At 42.7% G+C, this 19,492-nt stretch overlaps 1 protein-coding gene across 1 annotated transcript in view; it reads left to right on the forward strand.

Moving 5' to 3' along the window:
* ADCY10 (adenylate cyclase 10) overlaps window positions 1-19,492 on the forward strand; it is an 83,479-nt gene that overhangs the window by 53,077 nt on the left and 10,910 nt on the right. Inside the window, 8 exon segments of the mRNA NM_001253833.1 lie at window positions 732-860; window positions 2,061-2,339; window positions 2,455-2,745; window positions 9,001-9,070; window positions 9,336-9,567; window positions 12,406-12,513; window positions 12,927-13,102; window positions 16,970-17,126. Of these exon segments, the coding sequence (NP_001240762.1) occupies window positions 732-860; window positions 2,061-2,339; window positions 2,455-2,745; window positions 9,001-9,070; window positions 9,336-9,567; window positions 12,406-12,513; window positions 12,927-13,102; window positions 16,970-17,126 (1,442 nt within the window).

Here is a 19,492-nt window from a genome sequence, read left to right on the forward strand (position 1 = left end):
GATCTTTGTATTTCCACATCACATATCACAGTGTCATGTGATTCAAGTGTTACATGAATGTCTGGAGAAATAAGTAGGTAATGCATTTTGGAGTACCAGGAGACAAAGTTACTAGGCAAGTGTGCTACCCAACCTTGCCATTTTAAATATCTCTTTCTGACTACCATGTTGTAAGTCAAATACAGTCTCCCACAGAACGTGTTTGCATCCGAGTGTTGGTATTTGAATGTGCATGCAAATATATGTTAATATATACTATAAGATACATCCTGATAACCTTTGAATCAAGTTTTTGTAGAACTGCATGTATTATGTAAGACTTCCAATAATTCTTACCAATACTTTTGGGGGAAGCAGAACATTTTGAACCCATTTAGGTTTTCATATATTAATTTACTTAAAATGATATTCCAAAATATTTGGCAAGCCAACGGACATCCCTACCTGCTCTTTCTTTCATAAGATCCATCTTGAAGTTTACTGGAAAATCAAGATAAGGTGACTGGGTGGCTCAGTCGGTTAAGTGACTGCCTTCAGCTCAAGGTCATGATCTCTCAGAGTCCTGGGATCCAGCCCTTACATTAGGCTCCCTGGTTGGCAGGGAGGTCTGCTTCTCCCTCTGCCCCTTTCCCCTGCTCATGCTCTCTTTCTCTCCCATAAGTAAGTAAAATCTTTTTAAAAAAAGAAAATCAGATGGCTCTCAAACTTTCTTCCTTTTCATCTCCCTACAGAGAATTTTAGTAGACCTACAGAGGAATTAAAAATATTTACTCTCAGTAATGATGAGGAAATTGAAGAAGTCTGTAACCTCACTAGTGATGTCAAATTGCAAAACTTGTCACCACCAGCGTCATTAAAAGGTAAAGAAAATTTGACCCCATGTTCCTTTTCCAGGACCTGGACTCCCCTTGTCCTTTCTAGGATGACTGTCTGCAAGGGAGAGAGAAAGACCATAGCAGACCGTGGTGGTTCTTTTCTGTTGCCCCAAGCAGTCGAAATCGCCATGGAAGGTTTAGGTTTTCTGCCTCTGCTTTGGAGCCATCTGCTCCCCTGAGCATATTCTGGAGTCTGATTTGAACAAAGTTTAGTTCAACTGCATAAATGAAGTACAGTACGTTTTTCATTAAATCAAAGCCAAATAATGAGAGAGAAAATCAAATCCTGAAACTTTCTGCCATTTACTTTTATAAGAAATGACAAGCATGGAATTTATATCTGAGCAGTATTATTCTTTAAAGAAAAATGACTTTCGAGCCATGTTCTAGTATGAATTAAGCTCCAGACATGCCATCTATAAAAAACTGAAAGTGTTTGAAGGATGACTTAAGGACACCTCAAGGTTCTAAGTCTTCAGGAAAGCATTTGTTTCATTCACTATGTCTACGAAAGTAGGAAGGTGGGGTAACTTGGCTTCTGCCAAGTGTTTTGTGAATAATTGGAGAAAGTGAGATTTTGTCCTGAAGGCAGGTGATGTAATGAAAGGACATCCTGGTCAAGATGTCCAGGAAGCCATGTGACTGTGACACCCAAGCTTAAGTGAGAAGTTGGAAATGGAGCTCAAAGCTCTCTGGCACTTTATTATGAGCATAGAGACAGTAGTAGATGTCTCAAGAACAAATGAGTCTCCGGGGAGGCTGAGAGGAGGCTTGTGGCTAGGAGGAGGCAGAGTCAGTGAGGAGGACAGACAAGGCCCAGCTGGAGAAGTGAACATAGCAGGTAGATAGATGGCAGGTGCTCTCCTCTGACTGCCATGGCCTACCACGGCCTCCCCTCTCCTCACAAACCCTGTCACACTTTAGCCCAAAACCCAAACACCTCGAAATCCATCTCATTCTTGTCTGGCCGGTATGCTGTGCATATTTCAGATAGCAGCACCTCCCTCTTTTGTACTCGCAACACACATGCTGTCTGTGAAATAGGTAGTAAGCAAATCTTTTTTGGTTTGGTGTGCCTGGGTTCCTTTGAAACAAGCAGTGTAGAGTAGGACAGTTGTCCATCTCTAAGTTGTATTTGCTACAGACAGGTAACTGGTTCCCTCTTGTGTGGCTTTCCCCCTGCAGAAATCTCTCTGGTTCAGTTGGACAGCATGAACCTTTCCCACCAGATGTTGGTGAGATGTGCTGCTATTATCGGCCTGACCTTCACTACAGAGTTGTTGTTTGAGATTCTCCCTTGTTGGAATATGAAAATGATGATCAAGGCCCTGGCAAGTCTAGTGGAATCCAACGTCTTTGATTGTTTCCGGAATGGCAAGGAGCTCCAAATGGCTCTAAAACAGAATATAGTCTCATTTGAAGTGAATTATCGCTCCCTGTCTCTGAAGCCCAGTGACGGAATGGGTGAGTAAAACTTGGAAGTGACACACATTTTCTGTCAGTTAAAGGCACATCTGATCAAAGAACTGATGTGTGTGAGGGCGCAGGGGCTGATCTGTTGCCTTTCTGTTCTCCCTAGCTCATGGTGAGAAGGAAGAGCTCCGTGAGCTGGAAAGTGAGGTAATTGAGTGCCACATCATTCGATTCTGCAGGCCAATGATGCAGAAGACAGCCTATGAGCTGTGGCTGAAGGACCAGAAGAAAGCCATGCACTTGAAATGTGCCCGCTTCTTAGAGGAGAGTGCACATAAATGTGACCACTGCCAAAGTGGGGACTTCATTCCCTTCCACCACTTCACAGTGAACAGTCGACTCAACAGTTTGGATATGGATACCATTAAGAGGATGGCTAAGTTCCAGGGACTTAAAGGTAAACATACTTCATTCCTAGTTAGCCCTAGCTATTCCTGGAGAACGGAGTGGATGTGGACCTTGAGGGCTTCAAGTCCCTTGAGGGGACTTTACTCAAGCAAGCTTTACTAATGGTGAGAGTTGTGTAGGTCACTGGAGTGGGTAAGGGAGACATGTGAGTAGCTGAGTCCACCAGAAATAGTCTCACTGTGAGACTGTCAGAGTTTGAGGATCGGGACTCTGGCAAATGGGTGCAATCAGAGCTCAAAGAATATCCAGAGGAATAAAACTGACCCAGAATAATTCACACCAAGGGATGGAATCCAAGGGTGGGGGTGGGGGATGGGGGTGGGGGGTCTCACATGTTGAAGCAGAAACAAGAGCAGGAGGGACTACTGTTTCTTGGCAGGTAAGAATGTTGCTTTGGCAGTCAGGTTTGAAATGAGGTTCCACCAGAGAAAAAATATGAGTGGGGGAGAATTATGCAGACGTAAGCAGGTTAGGGCCCCAGAAAAGGGGGCTTGGGCTCAGGGCAGGGATTCAAGACCATCTGTGAAGCAAAAGTGAGAAAGTTACAGTCTTATAGCACAAATCAGCCACACAATCTAGGAAGACACAGGAAAGGATTCAAGGGGTATCAGGAACTAGGGACTCACTTAATGTAGGCATGATGGATGTGAGGCTCAGGGCAGCAACCCCAACTTCAGCCCTCCCTCATGGTTGACCAGGGAGCACCAGAGGGCTACATGCTCTAGCCAAAGGCTTTGGTGATTATGGCTAAATCTGGTTGGGAAAGCAGAGGCCACAAGACAGAATTCTTATATTATATGGATATTAAAAATTGGAAAGAGGGATGCCTAGGTGGCTCAGTAGTTAAGCATCTGCCTTCAGCCCAGGGCATTATCCTGGAGTCCTGGGATTGAGTCCCACATTGGACTCCCTGCATGGAGCCTGCTTCTCTCTCTGCCTATGTCTCTGCCTCTCTCTCTCTCTCTGTGTGTGTGTGTCTCTCATGAATAAATAAATAAAATCTTTTAAAAAATTGGAAAGAAATTTATGTAAAGTGCCTAGCACTAGTAGGTACAAAAAATAATTTTTTAAAAGATTTTAATTATTTATTTGAAAGAGTGAGCAAGCAAGAAAGAGAACACGATTGGGGGAAGGAGTAGAGGAAGAGGGAGAAGCAGATTCCCTGCTGAGGAGAGAGCCCGATGTGGGGCTCAATCCCAGGATTCTGGGATCATGACCTGAGCCAAAGGCAGATGCTTAACCAACTGAGCTACCCAGGTACTCCCCAAAATAAATATTTATTTTCATTCATTCTTTATTTCACATGCATTCTCATTTGATCTTCACGTTAACCTTTCAAGGTGGAGGGTTATTTTCATTTTATACACAAGAAAACTGAGATTCTGGAAGATTCAATAACTTTTCCAGTGCCACAGAATGAATGATAGACTATTCAATCACAGGTCAGTCTCATTCCCAAGCTCATGGTGTGCCTAGTACACCTGAGCTTCCCAAAGTGCAGGGTAGGACCTTGGGGCAAAGCTGGCAGGGGAAATTGGAAGAGGTTCCTTGGTACAGCAGTCAGTGGAGTCAGAGAGTGAGGAAGGCAATGCCCTCTCAGGACTCGATTGGAGAGAAGGCAGCTTTGCACTGTGGCACAAACCTATTGTTGACCCGGTACTAAATCTTGCCTGTCTCCCTTTTCAAAAAAGAGTAGTCAGGCTTTAGGTTCAGAGCCTTAGAATCTGGATCATGAGGGTTTCTCTGGATCAGATGAAAGAAGAAGCCAGCCTAGAGCCATTTTAAGTTCTTCCTACATTCTCTTGGAAGGGTGAGAAGAGCCTTAGTCCTTAGAATGGAAGACTCAAAGAAAATAACAACTTTTAAGAAGGACTTGAGGACCAAGAGAGGACAGACTCCTACAACAAAGCCGGCACCCAGAGGGTGGGTGGTGAGGGTGGACAAGGATGCAAGTGCAAATCCAAAAGCTTCAGGGACGATCCCAACACAGGGCCCTGTTCAAGGAACCAGTGAAAGTACTGAGGGAGAGGTTTGGCTGAGGGAGATAAGAGAAAGGGAAAGCAAGGGGCACCTGGGTAGCTCAGTCAGTTAAGCATCTGAATCTTTTTTTTTTTTTTTAAGATTTTATTTATTCATTCATGAGAGACACAGAGAGAGAGAGAGAGAGGCAGAGACACAGGCAGAGGGAGAAGCAGGATCCATGCAGAGAGCCTGATGTGGGACTCGATCCCGGGACCCTGGGTCACACCCTGAGCCAAAGGCAGGTGCTCAACCGCTGAGCCACCCAGCCATCCCTAAGCATCTGAATCTTGATCTCAGCCTATGTCTTGATCTCAGGGTTGTGAGTGCAAACTCTGTGTTGGACCCCATGCTGGTTGCAGAGCCTACTTTAAAAATAAATAAATAGGGGACTCCTGGGTGGCTCAGTGGTTGAGCATCTGCCTTCAACTCAAGGCATGATTCTTCAGCTCAGGGTGTGATCCCAGAATGCCTGGATTGAGTCCCACATCGGGCTCCCTGCATGATGCTTAACCACAAAGCCTGCTTCTCCCTTTGCCTATGTCTCTGCCTCTCTCTCTGTATGTCTTTCATGAATAAATAAGTAAAATCTTTAAAAAAATAATATAAACAATAAATAAAAGAGAAAGGGGAGGGAAGATTCCAAACTGTGTGGAACCCGTGGGTAAGTCTGTATCTGTAATTATATCTATACATTTTGTGGCAGTGAGGGGTAAAATCACAGTTGATTTTTGTTTAATATTTATTTATTTACTTACTTTAGGGATGGGGGAGGGACAGAGGAAAAGGGAGGGAAAGAATCCCAAGCAGACTCCCTGCTGAGCATGGGGCTTCATCCCACAACCCCCAAGATCATGACCTGAGTCACAATCAAGAATCAGATGCCCAATTGACTGAGCCACCCAGGCATCCCCACAGTTGGTTTTAAGCAGGCTGACTAGGGCTGTCAAAGAAAGCAACTTTATTTATTTTTGGATTCTCCAATGTATCTTAGCAGTTTCACTCCAGCACTTCTCTGACCTCTCGTGTCTTTGACTAACGTCTGTGCTGAGGGGAAAAGGGTCAGTGTCCCCAAACCCCTGCATTGTTCAAGAGTCAGTTGTAGTTGGAAGAGGTTCAAAGACATGGCATTAAGTGTAGATTAGATAGGAAGTTTATTCTCTTTTCAATTCTCTCTCAATCCTTCTTGAACACTGTTATTTTCTTCTTAAGTTTTGAACCCCAAAGATCTGTAGTCCATGGGCTTCCTCCTAGGCTCTGTCCTTCAACTCGCTCTACCTACTTCATCAGTGTTCATCAGCAACCACTCCTCTGGCTCCTTTGTCTTCCAGACATGTGTTGAAACCCCACCCAACATTTCATTTACTCATTCAACAAATACTGAGGTTCTACTGTGTGCCAGACCTGCTGCATGCATAAGGATACATCAGTGAACAAAAGAGCATTCTATTGTGGAGAAGTGATAGAGGAAAAAACATAATAAAGAAGTAAAGTCTATAGTATGTTACAAGGGGTAAATCCCATCCCAAGGAAGAAAACTGAAAAGTGTGTTGGGTAGGGCAAAGGGGATTAGGAATGCAGAGCCATTAGTGGAGTCCTCATTGAGAGGTGAGATTCATAAAAACAAAACAAAACAAAACAAACAAAAAAACAAAGGAAGTGAAAGATTTTGTCTTATGGATGACTGAGGAGGAATATTCCAGGCAAAGAGGATGCTCCTGCCTAAGACAAGAATGGATCCCTTCCATTCTATACATAGTGTGTTTAAGCTTTTTAAGATTATTTTATTCTCATTTTAATGGCATAAAATGTCCTGGACCTGGAGGTGCTGGAGATAAACAAAAGAATTCAATCTGTCACCTTGAACCTGAGATCTTATTTCTAGGTCTTTGAAACCATGAGATGAGCAAGTGATATCTTTGCTTTTCTCCTTTCTTGAGAGCCTACAATCATTTTTTATATATTTTTTCCTTTTGAATTTTACAGATCTCCTTTAAAGTAGGGAAATTTAATAAAATATGTCCATAATGAAGAAAATCGAGAACTAAAAAATATTATTCATCAAGGGGTAAATGATATAATGACAAAAAGCATATCTTGTACTCCCCAACTTTGTTCCCTTTTCTGGCCTATGTTACTGGTCTCTGCATCTCATTCTATCACTATTACCATTTGAAACAAAAAATATAGGGATCCCTGGGTGGCGCAGCGGTTTAGCACCCACCTTTGGCCCAGGGCGCGATCCTGGAGACCCGGGATTGAATCCCACGTTGGGCTCCCGGTGCATGGAGCCTGCTTCTCCCTCTGCCTATGTCTCTGCCTCTCTCTCTCTCTCTGTGACTATCATAAATAAATAAAAATTAAAAATATATAGAGAGAGATATTGAAGGAGAAATAGCATTTTACTTTCTTACCGATCTTTTTCAACAAATGTGCATTTTATTCAGCGGATATTTAACGCTGCTGAGAGGTGTAATAAGATGTGGACAAACATGTGACCTTTGGATCTGACAACACAGTAACCACTGGTAACCTTTACAAGAACGATTTTAGAAGAGTAGAAGAAAAAAGCCAAATTGAATTTATTCACATCTAGTCATTAGAAATACACTAGCTGGCTATCTAGAAGGAGAGATGGGCAAATTATTTCTCACAGAGTATGGTAATAAGGACCATGAGGTAGGTCTGCTCAGGGCACGTGTGACCCAGGCACTAGATCTCTGGGGACAAGGGCACAGAAGGCTTTCAAAAGAAGGTGATAATTAGGTGCTTAAACTGCATTTTTATAAATTACAAGATCTGTGGAGCGATGCACTGGCCTTGGAGCTGGGAGACCTAGGTTCTCGTCCTGCCTCCATCCCTAACAGATGATCTGAGACCAGTCCCTTCCCCTCCGTGGGGTTCTTCCTTCCTTCTACATTAGACAAGTGGCTAGATCCAACCATCCTCATTTGTTTTCTGTTTCAAGATCATTATGGAGTCTGAATGGGCTGAAGGTTTTAAATTCAAGGTTCTCTGTCCTTTAGTTAGCCTTTGAAGTATGTATTTAAACGTCTGTATTTCCTCCACTGGAAACAGATCATTTACTCATAGTTAGAATTAGTTGCTGCAGGGTAAATTAGTTAGGATAATATTATCATCTATAACCAAACTGCCAGTGGCTTAACACTGTAGGAGCCACTGCAGGTCACTCCAAGATGGGCCATTCTGGCATGAATATTATTTTGAATTAAAAGCAATCCAGGGACACTTGGGTGGCTCAGCGGTTGAGCGTCTGCTTTTGGCTCAGGGCATGATCCTGGAGTTCCAGGATTGAGTCCCACGTCAGGCTCCCCACATGGAGCCTGCTTCTCCCTCTGCCTGTGTCTCTGCCTCTCTCTCTGCATATCTCTCATGAATAAGTAATAAAAATATTTTTAATTAAAATAAAATAAAAGCAATCCAAATCCAGCAGATTCAAAAAAAGCTCTTTACCTGCCCCTCAACTGCCTGCTTTACCAGGAGGAGAGCTATTGATAGAGATATTTTTTAACCTAAGAAACTTCTGTGCACAATATGGCAACCTTTGTTTTTCAAACATCTCCTCTCACTTTCATGCTAATGGTCTTTCTCCCCCTTTGTATCCTCAGACCCTCTACCTTCCTTCTCCTTAGCTCATATAAACTTCATGTTTCCTCACTGTGTTTGGAATTTCCATGTCTGCCTGTATTCCCCTCAATGGCATTTATTAAATTTGATTTTCCCCTGTTTATCTGTCTCATGTCAATTTGATTCTTAGTTCAGCTAATTGGACCTCTGAAGGGCAGAGGAAATTCTTCCTCCCCAATGACACAATAGAATAATTTTTTTCCTGCACATATAATGATCTAAAGAAAGTTTTGACAAATGGCCTTGACCTCAATAAGTCAGGGACCCAGGCTCCTTCCATTCTGTCTCTTTACCATCCCTTAGATTCTCAAAATTGTTTGCTTTCTGGTGGAAGCAAAGGGTAGAGAAGATACCAAACAGCTCAGAGGTGCCATATATTTCTTATGATAGAATTCCATTTTAAATGACTTATGCGGGTTCACCTGAGATGCAGTAGAGACTGGGAAATATAGAGCCTGGATGGGCACCAGAAACTGTATCGGAAAAGGGGAACAAGAGTCTTTCGTGGACACCAAACATTTCTGCCACGTGGAACATTCTGTGATCCATGCAATTCATTTGTTTGTTTATTTTCTAGCTGAAGAAGAGATCACCTTTTCCAAAATAGAGATTCCTAAGAAATCTGAGCTATTTCCTGAAAATCTCAGGTACAGGCATTTGTAATTGTTTAGGAGGTAGAGCATAAACAATTGTCATTAAGTTCAGAATACTTTTGAAATCATCTGGTCAGTTCTTTTTGGCCCCATTGGTACAGTGGGGAAATGTTGGGGTGCATGCATGGTGACTTCTGTCAGTAGCATCTGCATTAGATTTTATTATCTTGCTCTTTTATTCGTTTTTAAAGATATTTTCCTATCAAAAGCCTAGTGAAGCTATAAGTTATTACTCCTATTTATTTCTGCATTTGGACAGACCTGAAGAAATAAGAGAAAAAATCTTGAGTTTCTTTGACACCGTTATAACAAAAATGAGGACGTCTAAGGAAAACATCATTCCTCTGGAATCTTGCCAGTGTGAAGAGATCGTAGAGATCGTCATCATGCCTCTGACCCACCATTTTCTGGCTTTGGGAGAAAACAAAAAAGCCTTATATTACTTCCTAGAAATTACATCAGCTTATCTCATCTTGGGTGATAATTACATGGTAAGGTGTTTCTACTGAGGTCTCCCCAACCCTTGAGACAAGTTAGAGACCACAGAGCCCAAAGAGAAGCCCTAGGGTTCTTTCTTTATTTCATGTTCTTGACTCCTGCCAGCACCCCTTTCCTTTGAAAATCAAATTGCTAAAAAGAAAAGAAAGAAAAGAAAATTGCTTAGAAGGGAAATGACCTGAGATTGAGAAATGAAAGTTAGAACAAATTGAAACTAGCATTATATATCAGTTAAAATATTGTCACCTTTAGAAACTTGCCATGAACTGTCTACCTCTATGGGATGGGGATAGATGTCATATCTCATTCTCTAAATGATGCAAAAAGGACTATTGGTACTAATTCTGCTGTTTCAGCCGAGTCTTCCTCCTCAAGGCACTTGCCTTCTGTCCTCCCTAAACACCATGAGCTCGGGCAGCCCGGATGGCTCAGTGGTTTAGCGCTGCCTTCAGGCCAGGGTATCTGGAATCGAGTCCCGCGTCAGGCTTCCTGCATGGAGCCTGTTTCTCTCTCTCTCTCTCATGAATAAATAAATAAAATATTTGGAGAAAAAAAAAAACACCGTGAGCTCAAGCTCAACTACCTGTAGGTCTTTGGATAGGTATGAATCTGGTTGTGATCCCCAAAAGAGCTCACCCACTTTAGTCTTCATGTAATTTGTGCTAAATTACCATACATTCCTTTAGACCGCCAAAACACTATTGTTTCTCCAAGATAATTGTAAATAACATTCCAGGGCAATATGTCCCTAGAAATGTGAGGATTCAATGTATGTATAATGAAATAAAAATAATTTATTCTTAAGTAAGGTGGGAAGCACTGAGCTGAATAAAGCTAAATAGGTTTCTTAACTGCAAATATTTCATAGCATTAATGTGCTAAGATACATGCAAATCATCCAGAGGGTCAGGCTAGTTCTGGGGCGTACTGTATTTCTCATATTTACCTGACCCTAGATCACTTTTCATAGAGCAGCTAGCTAGACTAACATTGCATGAATTCACTTTGGGAAATGCCTGTCTGCACACGATGTAATGAGCACTGGGCATTATATAAGTCTAATGAATCACCGACCTCTACCTCTGAAACTAATAATATATTATATGTTAGTTAATTGAATTTAAATAAAAAAGAGGGCAGCCCCGATGGCCCAGCAGTTTGGTGCCACCTTCAGCCCGGGGTATGATCCTGGAGACCAGGGATCGAGTCCCACGTCGGACCCCCTGCATGGAGCCTGCTTCTCCCTCTGCCTGTGTCTCTCTGCCTCCCTTTCTCTCTCTCTCTCTCTCTCTCTGTGTGTGTGTGTGTGTCTGTCATGAATAAAGAAATAAAATCTTTAAAAATAAATAAATAAATAAATGAAAGAAAGAAAGAAAGAAAGAAAGAAAGAAAGAAAGAAAGAAAGAAAGAAAGAAAAAGAATAGATTAAAAGAAGTGCCCTTCTGGCCCTTGCTTCATCTGACTCGAGCCAGCTTCAGAAATAGCTTCACATATCTGAATAGGCATGCCTGCAGTTCATGTCCACACTGGTGGTCTGTTCCAAATTTACAATAGCTTTTTGATCACAGCAGCCTAATCGACCCTCATACCTTAGATTTTTATAAAAATTAAATCATTAAAAATGTTGGTAAGCCCCAGTTCTCTCAGGATTTATGTTAAAGATGAAAGTTGCCCATGCACATATAAATATATAATATAGATATAGATATGAACATATATGATATATGTGGAGATATATATTATATATATATTATATATATATAAAAGGGGGATATGGCCAGTGAGTGCCAAAAAGAGAAGGTTTATGTAGCCCTGGGGGACCAACTTGCTAAGCACCTGCATTTCAATTAGCAAGGACTGAGGAATGGTCAGGAAGACAACGATTGGAAGCAGAGCCCTGGTTCAAGTTACCCAGAATGTGCCATTTGCATCCTGTCTCCTATCAAAAATAAGCTATTACGTCCATGACTGGAAGACTGGTGGTCAACTCATGTTTCCCTCTTCTGCCTCCCACTCGTAGCCATTTAGCTATTTGAGACTTGAGGATATCACCTTCCCCTATTTTACTCTTCGTATCTGACCTTGCCTTGGTACTCACATGTACCAAAGCTGTCCTGTCTAATGGTGTCAAAGAAGATTTAAAATGAAGTGGGGAGGGCAGCCCGGGTGGCTCAGCGGTTTGGCACTGCCTTCAGCCCAGGGTGTGATCCTGTAGACCTGGGATTGAGTCTCACATCAGGCTCCCTGCATTGACGTGCTTCTCCCTCTGCCTGTGTCTCTGCCTCTGTGTGTGTGTGTCTCTCATGAATAAGTAAATAAAATCTTAAAAATAAGATAAAAATAAAATAAAGTAAAATAAAATAAAATAAAATAAAATGAAGTGGGGAAAGTTGCTCAGGGCCTTACCTTTCTCTTCCACCTTCTAATGATGGCCCTGGCAAAGGAAATGGGAGTGGTTCATAAGTCACTCCAAAAATTGAGACCAGCTTCTCATAGATGTGGGGATCCCATCAGGAGCAGTGGGTACATTGTTGGAAATAGGGGCCATCGAGGGTGGAACTATTCAGAGGAGGATACTGTCCTGGATTCCTCCTCTAGAGCAAGTGATCCAGCAGACACAGATGGGCATGCAGGTGGCCAGGATCTTCACTGGGATCTTTATCCACCCAGAGCTGCCAGAGTGGAGGCCCTTTCTCATTAGGAGCCAGGGTGGGGGTGAAAGTAGACCTGCCGTGGCAGCTGCTTTTCTCCACTCAAGAGAGACTGGGCTGTGTCCCTCTGCGGCCAGACCCCCACTGACTCAATACTCTGTGCCCCTGTGTTGGCTATAGGCATACACATATTTGAATGAAGGAGAGAGGTTGCTGAAAATGCTCAAGAACGACAAATCCTGGAGTCATACTTTTGAGTCAGCTACATTTTATAGCCTCAAAGGTCAGGTAAGAACCCATTACAAACATGGCCACCCACTATTTTGGGGACATTATAGAGAGACAGCAGAACCCATCCCTGTCCTTCCTGCAACCACCCCCCCATCGCCAAAAATCCTCCCCCGGACTGTAGAACCTCAATCCTGCTACTCACACCTCCTTGCCATCACTTGCCAGCAGCCAGCTCTTCTGGTTGTTGTCTTTATGAGATGTTTTTTAACTACCTCCAAAAATGGGCATCCATGGGTAAACATGTTCTCAGAGGTAATCATGCACATAAAGATGGGATGCAGAATCCTAGTCATCCAGCCATCCTTCATACATTCATAAACATTTCCTGTTATGCCAGGCACAGGGGGATTTTGTTCTTGTGGCTTGAGTTACCTTTTCCTCTCTCTTCGCCCCCTTGCTTCTCACTGCAGGTCTGTTTCAACATGGGCCAGATGGTGCTTGCTAAGAAAATGCTGCGGAAGGCCCTGAAGCTTCTCAACCGAACGCTTCCTCACAACTTAATCTCCCTGTTTGTTCAGTCCCATTTAGAGAAAAGCAGACACTTTTACTATGTGAATCAACAGGCCCAAGAGAACTCACCTCCAAGGTAAGGGAAGGAGGGAGGTCTCACTCTTCCGAGAGAGACCTGCACATACTCCATCTGCCTGCAAAGTCTGGGCCTCTAAGAAGCACCAGAAAGCCTGGTGGCTGTGATGGAGGCTCAAAGATGTAGGAGGGAACCAGTGCCGGGGGGGGGGGGGGGGGTAGGGGGGGGGGGGGAGTGGAAGGGTGGTGGGTTGGCTACTAAGCGAGGTTGGGGTTGGCCCAGAACACAGAACACTTCACAGCAGCTTTTGTGAAAATGAGTCCAGATGACAAAAACCTCAGGGAGCCCTTTGCAAGATGAGCTCTGATGCCAGGCCCTAGTCGGTCCCATCAATCCCTCTGGGCAGCCGTGCCCCCCTGGAAGCTGCACCTCTGCTCCTAGGGCCTCGGTCACAAGCCCTTTTCCATTCATGGGTAGGACACTGAGTATTGTCCCTCCCCCAAAATGGCATAGAAGGTCCCAAAGGCCTCTGCCAGAGGACAAACTGCCCATTCATCTATTATCTGGATAGGGATATGGGAGTGTCCATCAGTCATGATTAAATCACTAAGATTTATACATTTCAGTGCATGTAAATTTTGCCTATAAAGAACCATCAAAAGTAATAAAGGGGACACCTGGGTGGCTCAGTTGGTTAAGCGTCTGACTCTTGGTCTCAGCTCAGGCCTGGATCTCAGGCTGTGAGTGCAAGCCCTGCATTGGTAGTTGTTGAAGGTGCATGTTCAGTGCATGTAGTTCATGATAATTTTCTGCTTTACTGTGTGTATCTTTGAAATTTTCCACAACATGAGTTTTTGGATACATTCCACCAATCCCAATCTGTACCAAGGGAAATGCCACCTAGCTGGGGATTTGGAGGGCTGACGGGGACATCTCTCCCATGTTAGGAGAGGCCAGTAGCAGTATCCCTACTAGTTCTGCCTGAGATGCAAACATCTGTTTCTAGGAGCCAGTTGCTATAGCACTTTTCTCCACACCACCACGCCCGCTGCCTTCTCCCAAAAGTGTTCCCTTAAATGTGGGGAAGCCTGGGGTGGAGCTGAGCTCCTTTGCAGCTTATGGGGCAGGCTCCTGGGAAAGGGCCTGCTGTCTCAGGAGCCACCAGGAGGGAGTGGTGGGGAGAGTTCAGCAGAGATCTCTCTGAGAGGTGGGAGGGAATCAGAGTTTGGTCACATGTAGATTTGTCTGATCAAACACAACATGCCCGAGTACCTGGGTGGCTCAGCGGTTGAATGCATGTTTTTGGCCCAGGGCATGATCCTGGAGTCCTGGGATCAAGTCCCACGTCAGGCTCCCTGCATGGAGCCTGCTTCTCTCTCTATTTATCTATTTATCTATTCTCTCGTGAATAGATAAATAAAATCTTTTTTAAAATATTAAAAAAAAAACACAGCATGCCTAATTAACTTTGAAGTTCTAATCATTTTTTCACTTGTTTTGTTTTGTTTTAGAGAGAGAGACAGTGTGTGTGTGTGTGTGTGTGTGAACAGGGGAGGGCAGAGGGAGAAAGAGAAAGAGAAAATCGTAAGCAGGCTCCACGCTCATCATGGGACCTAATGTGGGGCTCAAAACCACCAGCCCAATATCACCACGTGAGCCGAAATCAAGAATCGGATGCTCAACTGACTGGGCCACGTGAGCGTCCCGAATCATTTTTTTAGGAGACATATACATCTTCTAGAAGATATTTAGGATGTATGCATTCTAAACAAGTTATTTATTGTTTTTTGAAATGCAAATTTACCTGGGCATCCCACATTTTCATCCCCTACATCTGACAAGCCTAGTTAACAGCATATTTTGTAAAAGGAATAAGAAGTTACTCGCAAAAGGGAAAAGAAGTACTGGTGGGGAAGAAAGTGTAGAGCTATGGGTTTCCAATACCATCCGGTCAAAAAGTTCTGATCTCAAAAATGAGCACAAGAAACAACTCAAATGTAGGTCTCTCATGAACGTCCTATGCTGTAAGGAATTGTACCCTGTCCATGTTTCCTGAAAAGCTTTGAAAAATACTTTCCACAACACAATGTCAATGCCTAAATGTTAAGTACCTAGAATTCTTCTTTAAAAGTCTCCAGGGCGGGCAGCCCCGGTGGCGCAGCGGTTTAGCGCCGCCTGCAGCCCAGGGCATGATCCTGGATCCTTGGGATTGAGTCCCAAGTCGGGCTCTCTGCATGGAGGCTGCTTCTCTCTCTCTTTCTCTCTCTATGAATAAATAAATACATCTTTTTTAAAAAATAAATAAATAAAAATAAAAGTTTCGGGGGGGGGGGCAGTCTCCAGGATATTGCTTTCTTCCTCCTTTCTTGTTTTCATTTAAAATAAAAACACCTGGTGTTTTTTGGGCACCCAGGTGGCTCAGTAGGTTAGGCATCTGCCTTCAGCTCAGGTCATGATCTCAGTCATGGAGCCTCACATTGGGCTCTCTGCTCAGTGGGCAGTCTGCTTCTCCCTCTCCCTCTGCCTCTGAGCTCTCCCTCTCTCTCTCTCTCAAATAAATAAAACCTTTTCCTTTTAAAAAATAAAATCTGCTTTTTGATAAATATTTCCAATTCTCTTTTGTTTTCTTGGTTTTGTTAAATCACTAATATCAAAGCAAATTCGCTTTGGTTCCCATTTTTATCATAAATAGAAGGGACTGTTGGCTACATTATCAGTTAAATGGCTTGTTGAAGCCAAGATTGAGAATCCACACATTCTTCGTAGGTGGTCATCCATCCTTCCCTTTAATACCTCCAGCACAGGAGTTCAACACCTCCTGGGACATTCCATTCCATTGTTGGAATGTGTCTCAGTCTGCTCAGGCTGTCATAACAAAATGCCATAGACTAGGTGGCCTATAGACAGCAGAAATTTATTACTGAAGTCTGAGATCAAAGTCCCAGCATGGTCAGGGAGGGGCCTCTTCAGGGTCACAGACTTTTTTTTTTTTTTCCACAGACTTTTTAATCTTCATATGGTGGGAACAGGCTGGAGAGCTCTGGGGTCTCTCTTTTCTCTTTTTAATTTTTTAAATTGTATTTATTCATGAGAGAGGCAGAAACAGGCAGAGGGAGAAAGCAGGCTCCTTGCAGGAAGCCCTATGCGAGACTCAATCCAGGATCCCGGGATCACACCCTGAGCCAAAGGCAGACACCCAACCACTGAGCCACCCAGGCATCCCTGAGGTTTCTTTTATAAGAGCCCTAACCCCATTTATGAGGGCTCTACCCTCATGACCTTATTACCTCCCAAAGGGCCCACCTACTGTTACCATCACTTTTAGGGGTTAGGATCCAACATATGAACTGTTGAGATACATTCAAATCATAACAGAATGTGATTGTTAAAAATGTTCATTTCCTTTATTGAGTTGAGAGCTAGCTATGCTCAGTGGAGGACATGACACACTGGAATGGCCAGGCTGTAAGTAGACAGAGCTTGAGCCTTGGCACCACCACATTCTAGCTGTGTGACTTTGGGTTAGTCACTTAACCTGAGTCTCACCTGCTTACATAAAATGGGGTTCATTATTTCTTCCTTTCTTCCAGGCTTGTTATCAGAATCAAATGTGATGAATTATATAAATGTGCTTTTTAAATAACTTCATTTAAATGGCAGTGGCCTGACTGGGGACAAGTGATTTGCATAAATTATCTTAATGAATCCTCACAAAGTTGGTCTTATGGTCTCCATCATGTGGTGGAGAAAATGTGCTTCAGAAAAATTAACGTACCTGTACTTTACCATCTTGTAAAGGAGGCAGGACTCACACTCACATCTGCTTTGACCACCCAGCCAGTAATGAGGACTCTACTTGCATTTCTCTCAAACATGCTGGTGACAATACCTTCTTTCTTTGTTCCATGTGCGTATTTTATCTAATAGGAAGAGGAGGCTGGCACAGCTCTACAGGCAAACAGCCTGCTTCTCCTTGCTGTGGCAAATCTATAGCTTAAATTATTTTTTCCACTACAAGTATTATGGCCACCTGGCAGCTATGATGCAAGTGAATACAGCACTGGAAACTCAAGATGATTTTCAGGTAGGGTGTTCTTGTAGCTGCTTTTTAAATTTCTGTATCTCATTTAGAGGGAGACTCCTACTGGGAGCCAATGGGGATTCAAAATCACAAGAGTGTAAAAAGCCCTTCCTGGCTGGACTGTTTTGCCGTGGCCAGCAGTTCTCAAACACTTTTGGTCCCAGTATCACTTTGGACTCTTAATAATTACTGAGGACCTCAAGGCTTTTTTATTTCTATGGGTTGTATCTACTGAAATTATAAGAAACAAAAACTGAGAAATTTAAAAAATATTTTTAAAGAAAAATAAACCTCAAAAAAATTTAAAAAAGAAAAAAGAAAAATAAATCTCTTACATATTAACATAATCAACATTTTAATTGGGGGGAAAAAAGACCAATGTCCCCAAACAAAAAATTTAGTGAGAAGAGTGGCATGTATTTAATTTCTGCAAATATCTTAATGTCTGACTTCATAGAAGATAGCTGGATTCTCAATCTGCTTCCACTTTCACTCTGTTGCAACATCAGATGTTGCCCCTGGAACACTGCATTGTAGGCCAGTAGAGAATGAGGGTAAAAAAGGAAAATGTTAAAGGATAGGTCTTTTTTAAAAAAGATAAAATTGTGACTCATAGACATACAAAAAGAATACATATCAAAGATCCTGTTAAACACATTAGTTACTGAGAACTAGTATGTTACAACTGGTTCCAAGGAGAATTTAACTTATGACTGGATGTAAAACTAGTCTAGTCATGAGGCAATAATCTCATGCATTCCCCTAAACACTTATATTTCTATGCTAATTTATAATTTACATTATTAGCAGTTTTCTGCCTCGTACAGAGCTGTAAAATAGCCTAAAGACAAGGTAACAGAGGTAACCTTAATGAGTGAGCTAGACAGGACATCAACCGAGTTTTGTTTGTTTTGTTTTGTTTTGTTTTGTTTGTTTTGTTTTGTTTTGTTTTGGTCTGGCACCATTTTTCCTGACACAAATAGTGCCTTGATATCCTGAAGCTAGCTTTGCCCTCTTGATGCACTCCCTGAAATGCTCTAGGGAGGTCTCAGGACCACAGTGGCAGAACTACTGGTCTAAATTGTTGGGGAAAAATAATTTGCCCTCTGCCCTTCAGAGTCCTCCTTGACTGCACTAAGAATCAAGTTGACATGAGATAGATTAACAGGAGAAAATAAAATTTAATAGCGTATGTATGGGGAGTCCGCATAGACGTGAAATTTCAAAGAAGGCAACACGAGGCTTATACGCTTATACACATTAGGGAAGGGGTTGGGGAGAGAGGTGCCAAGGGGAGGAAGCCGGTTAGCAGGAAGGTGAGATGTTTGGAAAACAAAGGTGTTGCTCAGTTATGCAGATAAATTTCTGAGGTAAAGAGGAATCTCTGTTAGTAGCTCTCTTCCTGGTAAAGCAGGCAGTTGAGCGACAGGTAAAGAGCTCTTTGAAACTAATATAGCACTGTATGTTAATTATATTTCAGTTTAAAAAATAAAACAAATAAATGTGTTTAAACAAAAAAAAAACTTTTCTTGAATGCTGGATTTTGATTGCTTTTGACTAAAAATTATGTTCATCTCAAAATGGCCCATCTCAGGGTGGCCTTCCCTTGCCCTGTGAGGTCATAAACTGAGAAATCTTTGGCTAGATGCAGGAAACTCCAAGAGACAAGATCAAGAAATTATTAAGCTAAATCCAGTTCATCTAATGAATGATCTGATTCTTTTATAAAAATGCATCAAGTCAGGGCAGCCCTGGTGGCACAGCGGTTTAGCGCCGCCTGCAGCCTGGGGTGTGATCCTGGGGACCCTGGATCAAGTCCCACATCGGGCTCCCTGCATGGAGCCTGCTTCTCCCTCTACCTGTTCCTCTGCCCTTCTCTCTCTCTGTGTCTCTATGAATAAATAAATAAAATCTTTTAAAAAAAATGCATCAAGTCTAGGTTCCTTCTGGAGCAGTAACTTTCTCTTGAAGTGATTAATTATCAAGAATTAAGGGAAATGGTCAAGCCACTCTGCAAATGTTGGAGGAGCTTAAATTCCTAGCCAGGAGTGTGTCCCCAGCATATTAGTACCTTTCAAAAGCTGAGAAGACATAAATATGCATAAAGCCCATCAAATATAGCCCTCTGCCCATCCTCCTCTTGTGGCTCCCTGTGCTTAGCAGAAGGTCATCTCCTGCATAGGCCCTTCCTGACCACCTAACCCATTGACTCTTCAACCTGTCACTATTTTAGTAGCTCTTAGTACCATCTGACATTTTCTTGTTTGCTCCTTTGTTAGTGTATAGCCTGTGTCCACTACTGGCCTGTAAACTCTATGAGAGTGGGGACCTTGTCTGTCACCTTTGTCATATCCTGAGCATCAATAAGA

Source organism: Canis lupus, chromosome 7, assembly GCF_011100685.1.
Source record: "Canis lupus familiaris isolate Mischka breed German Shepherd chromosome 7, alternate assembly UU_Cfam_GSD_1.0, whole genome shotgun sequence".
NCBI classification, from domain to species: domain Eukaryota; kingdom Metazoa; phylum Chordata; class Mammalia; order Carnivora; family Canidae; genus Canis; species Canis lupus.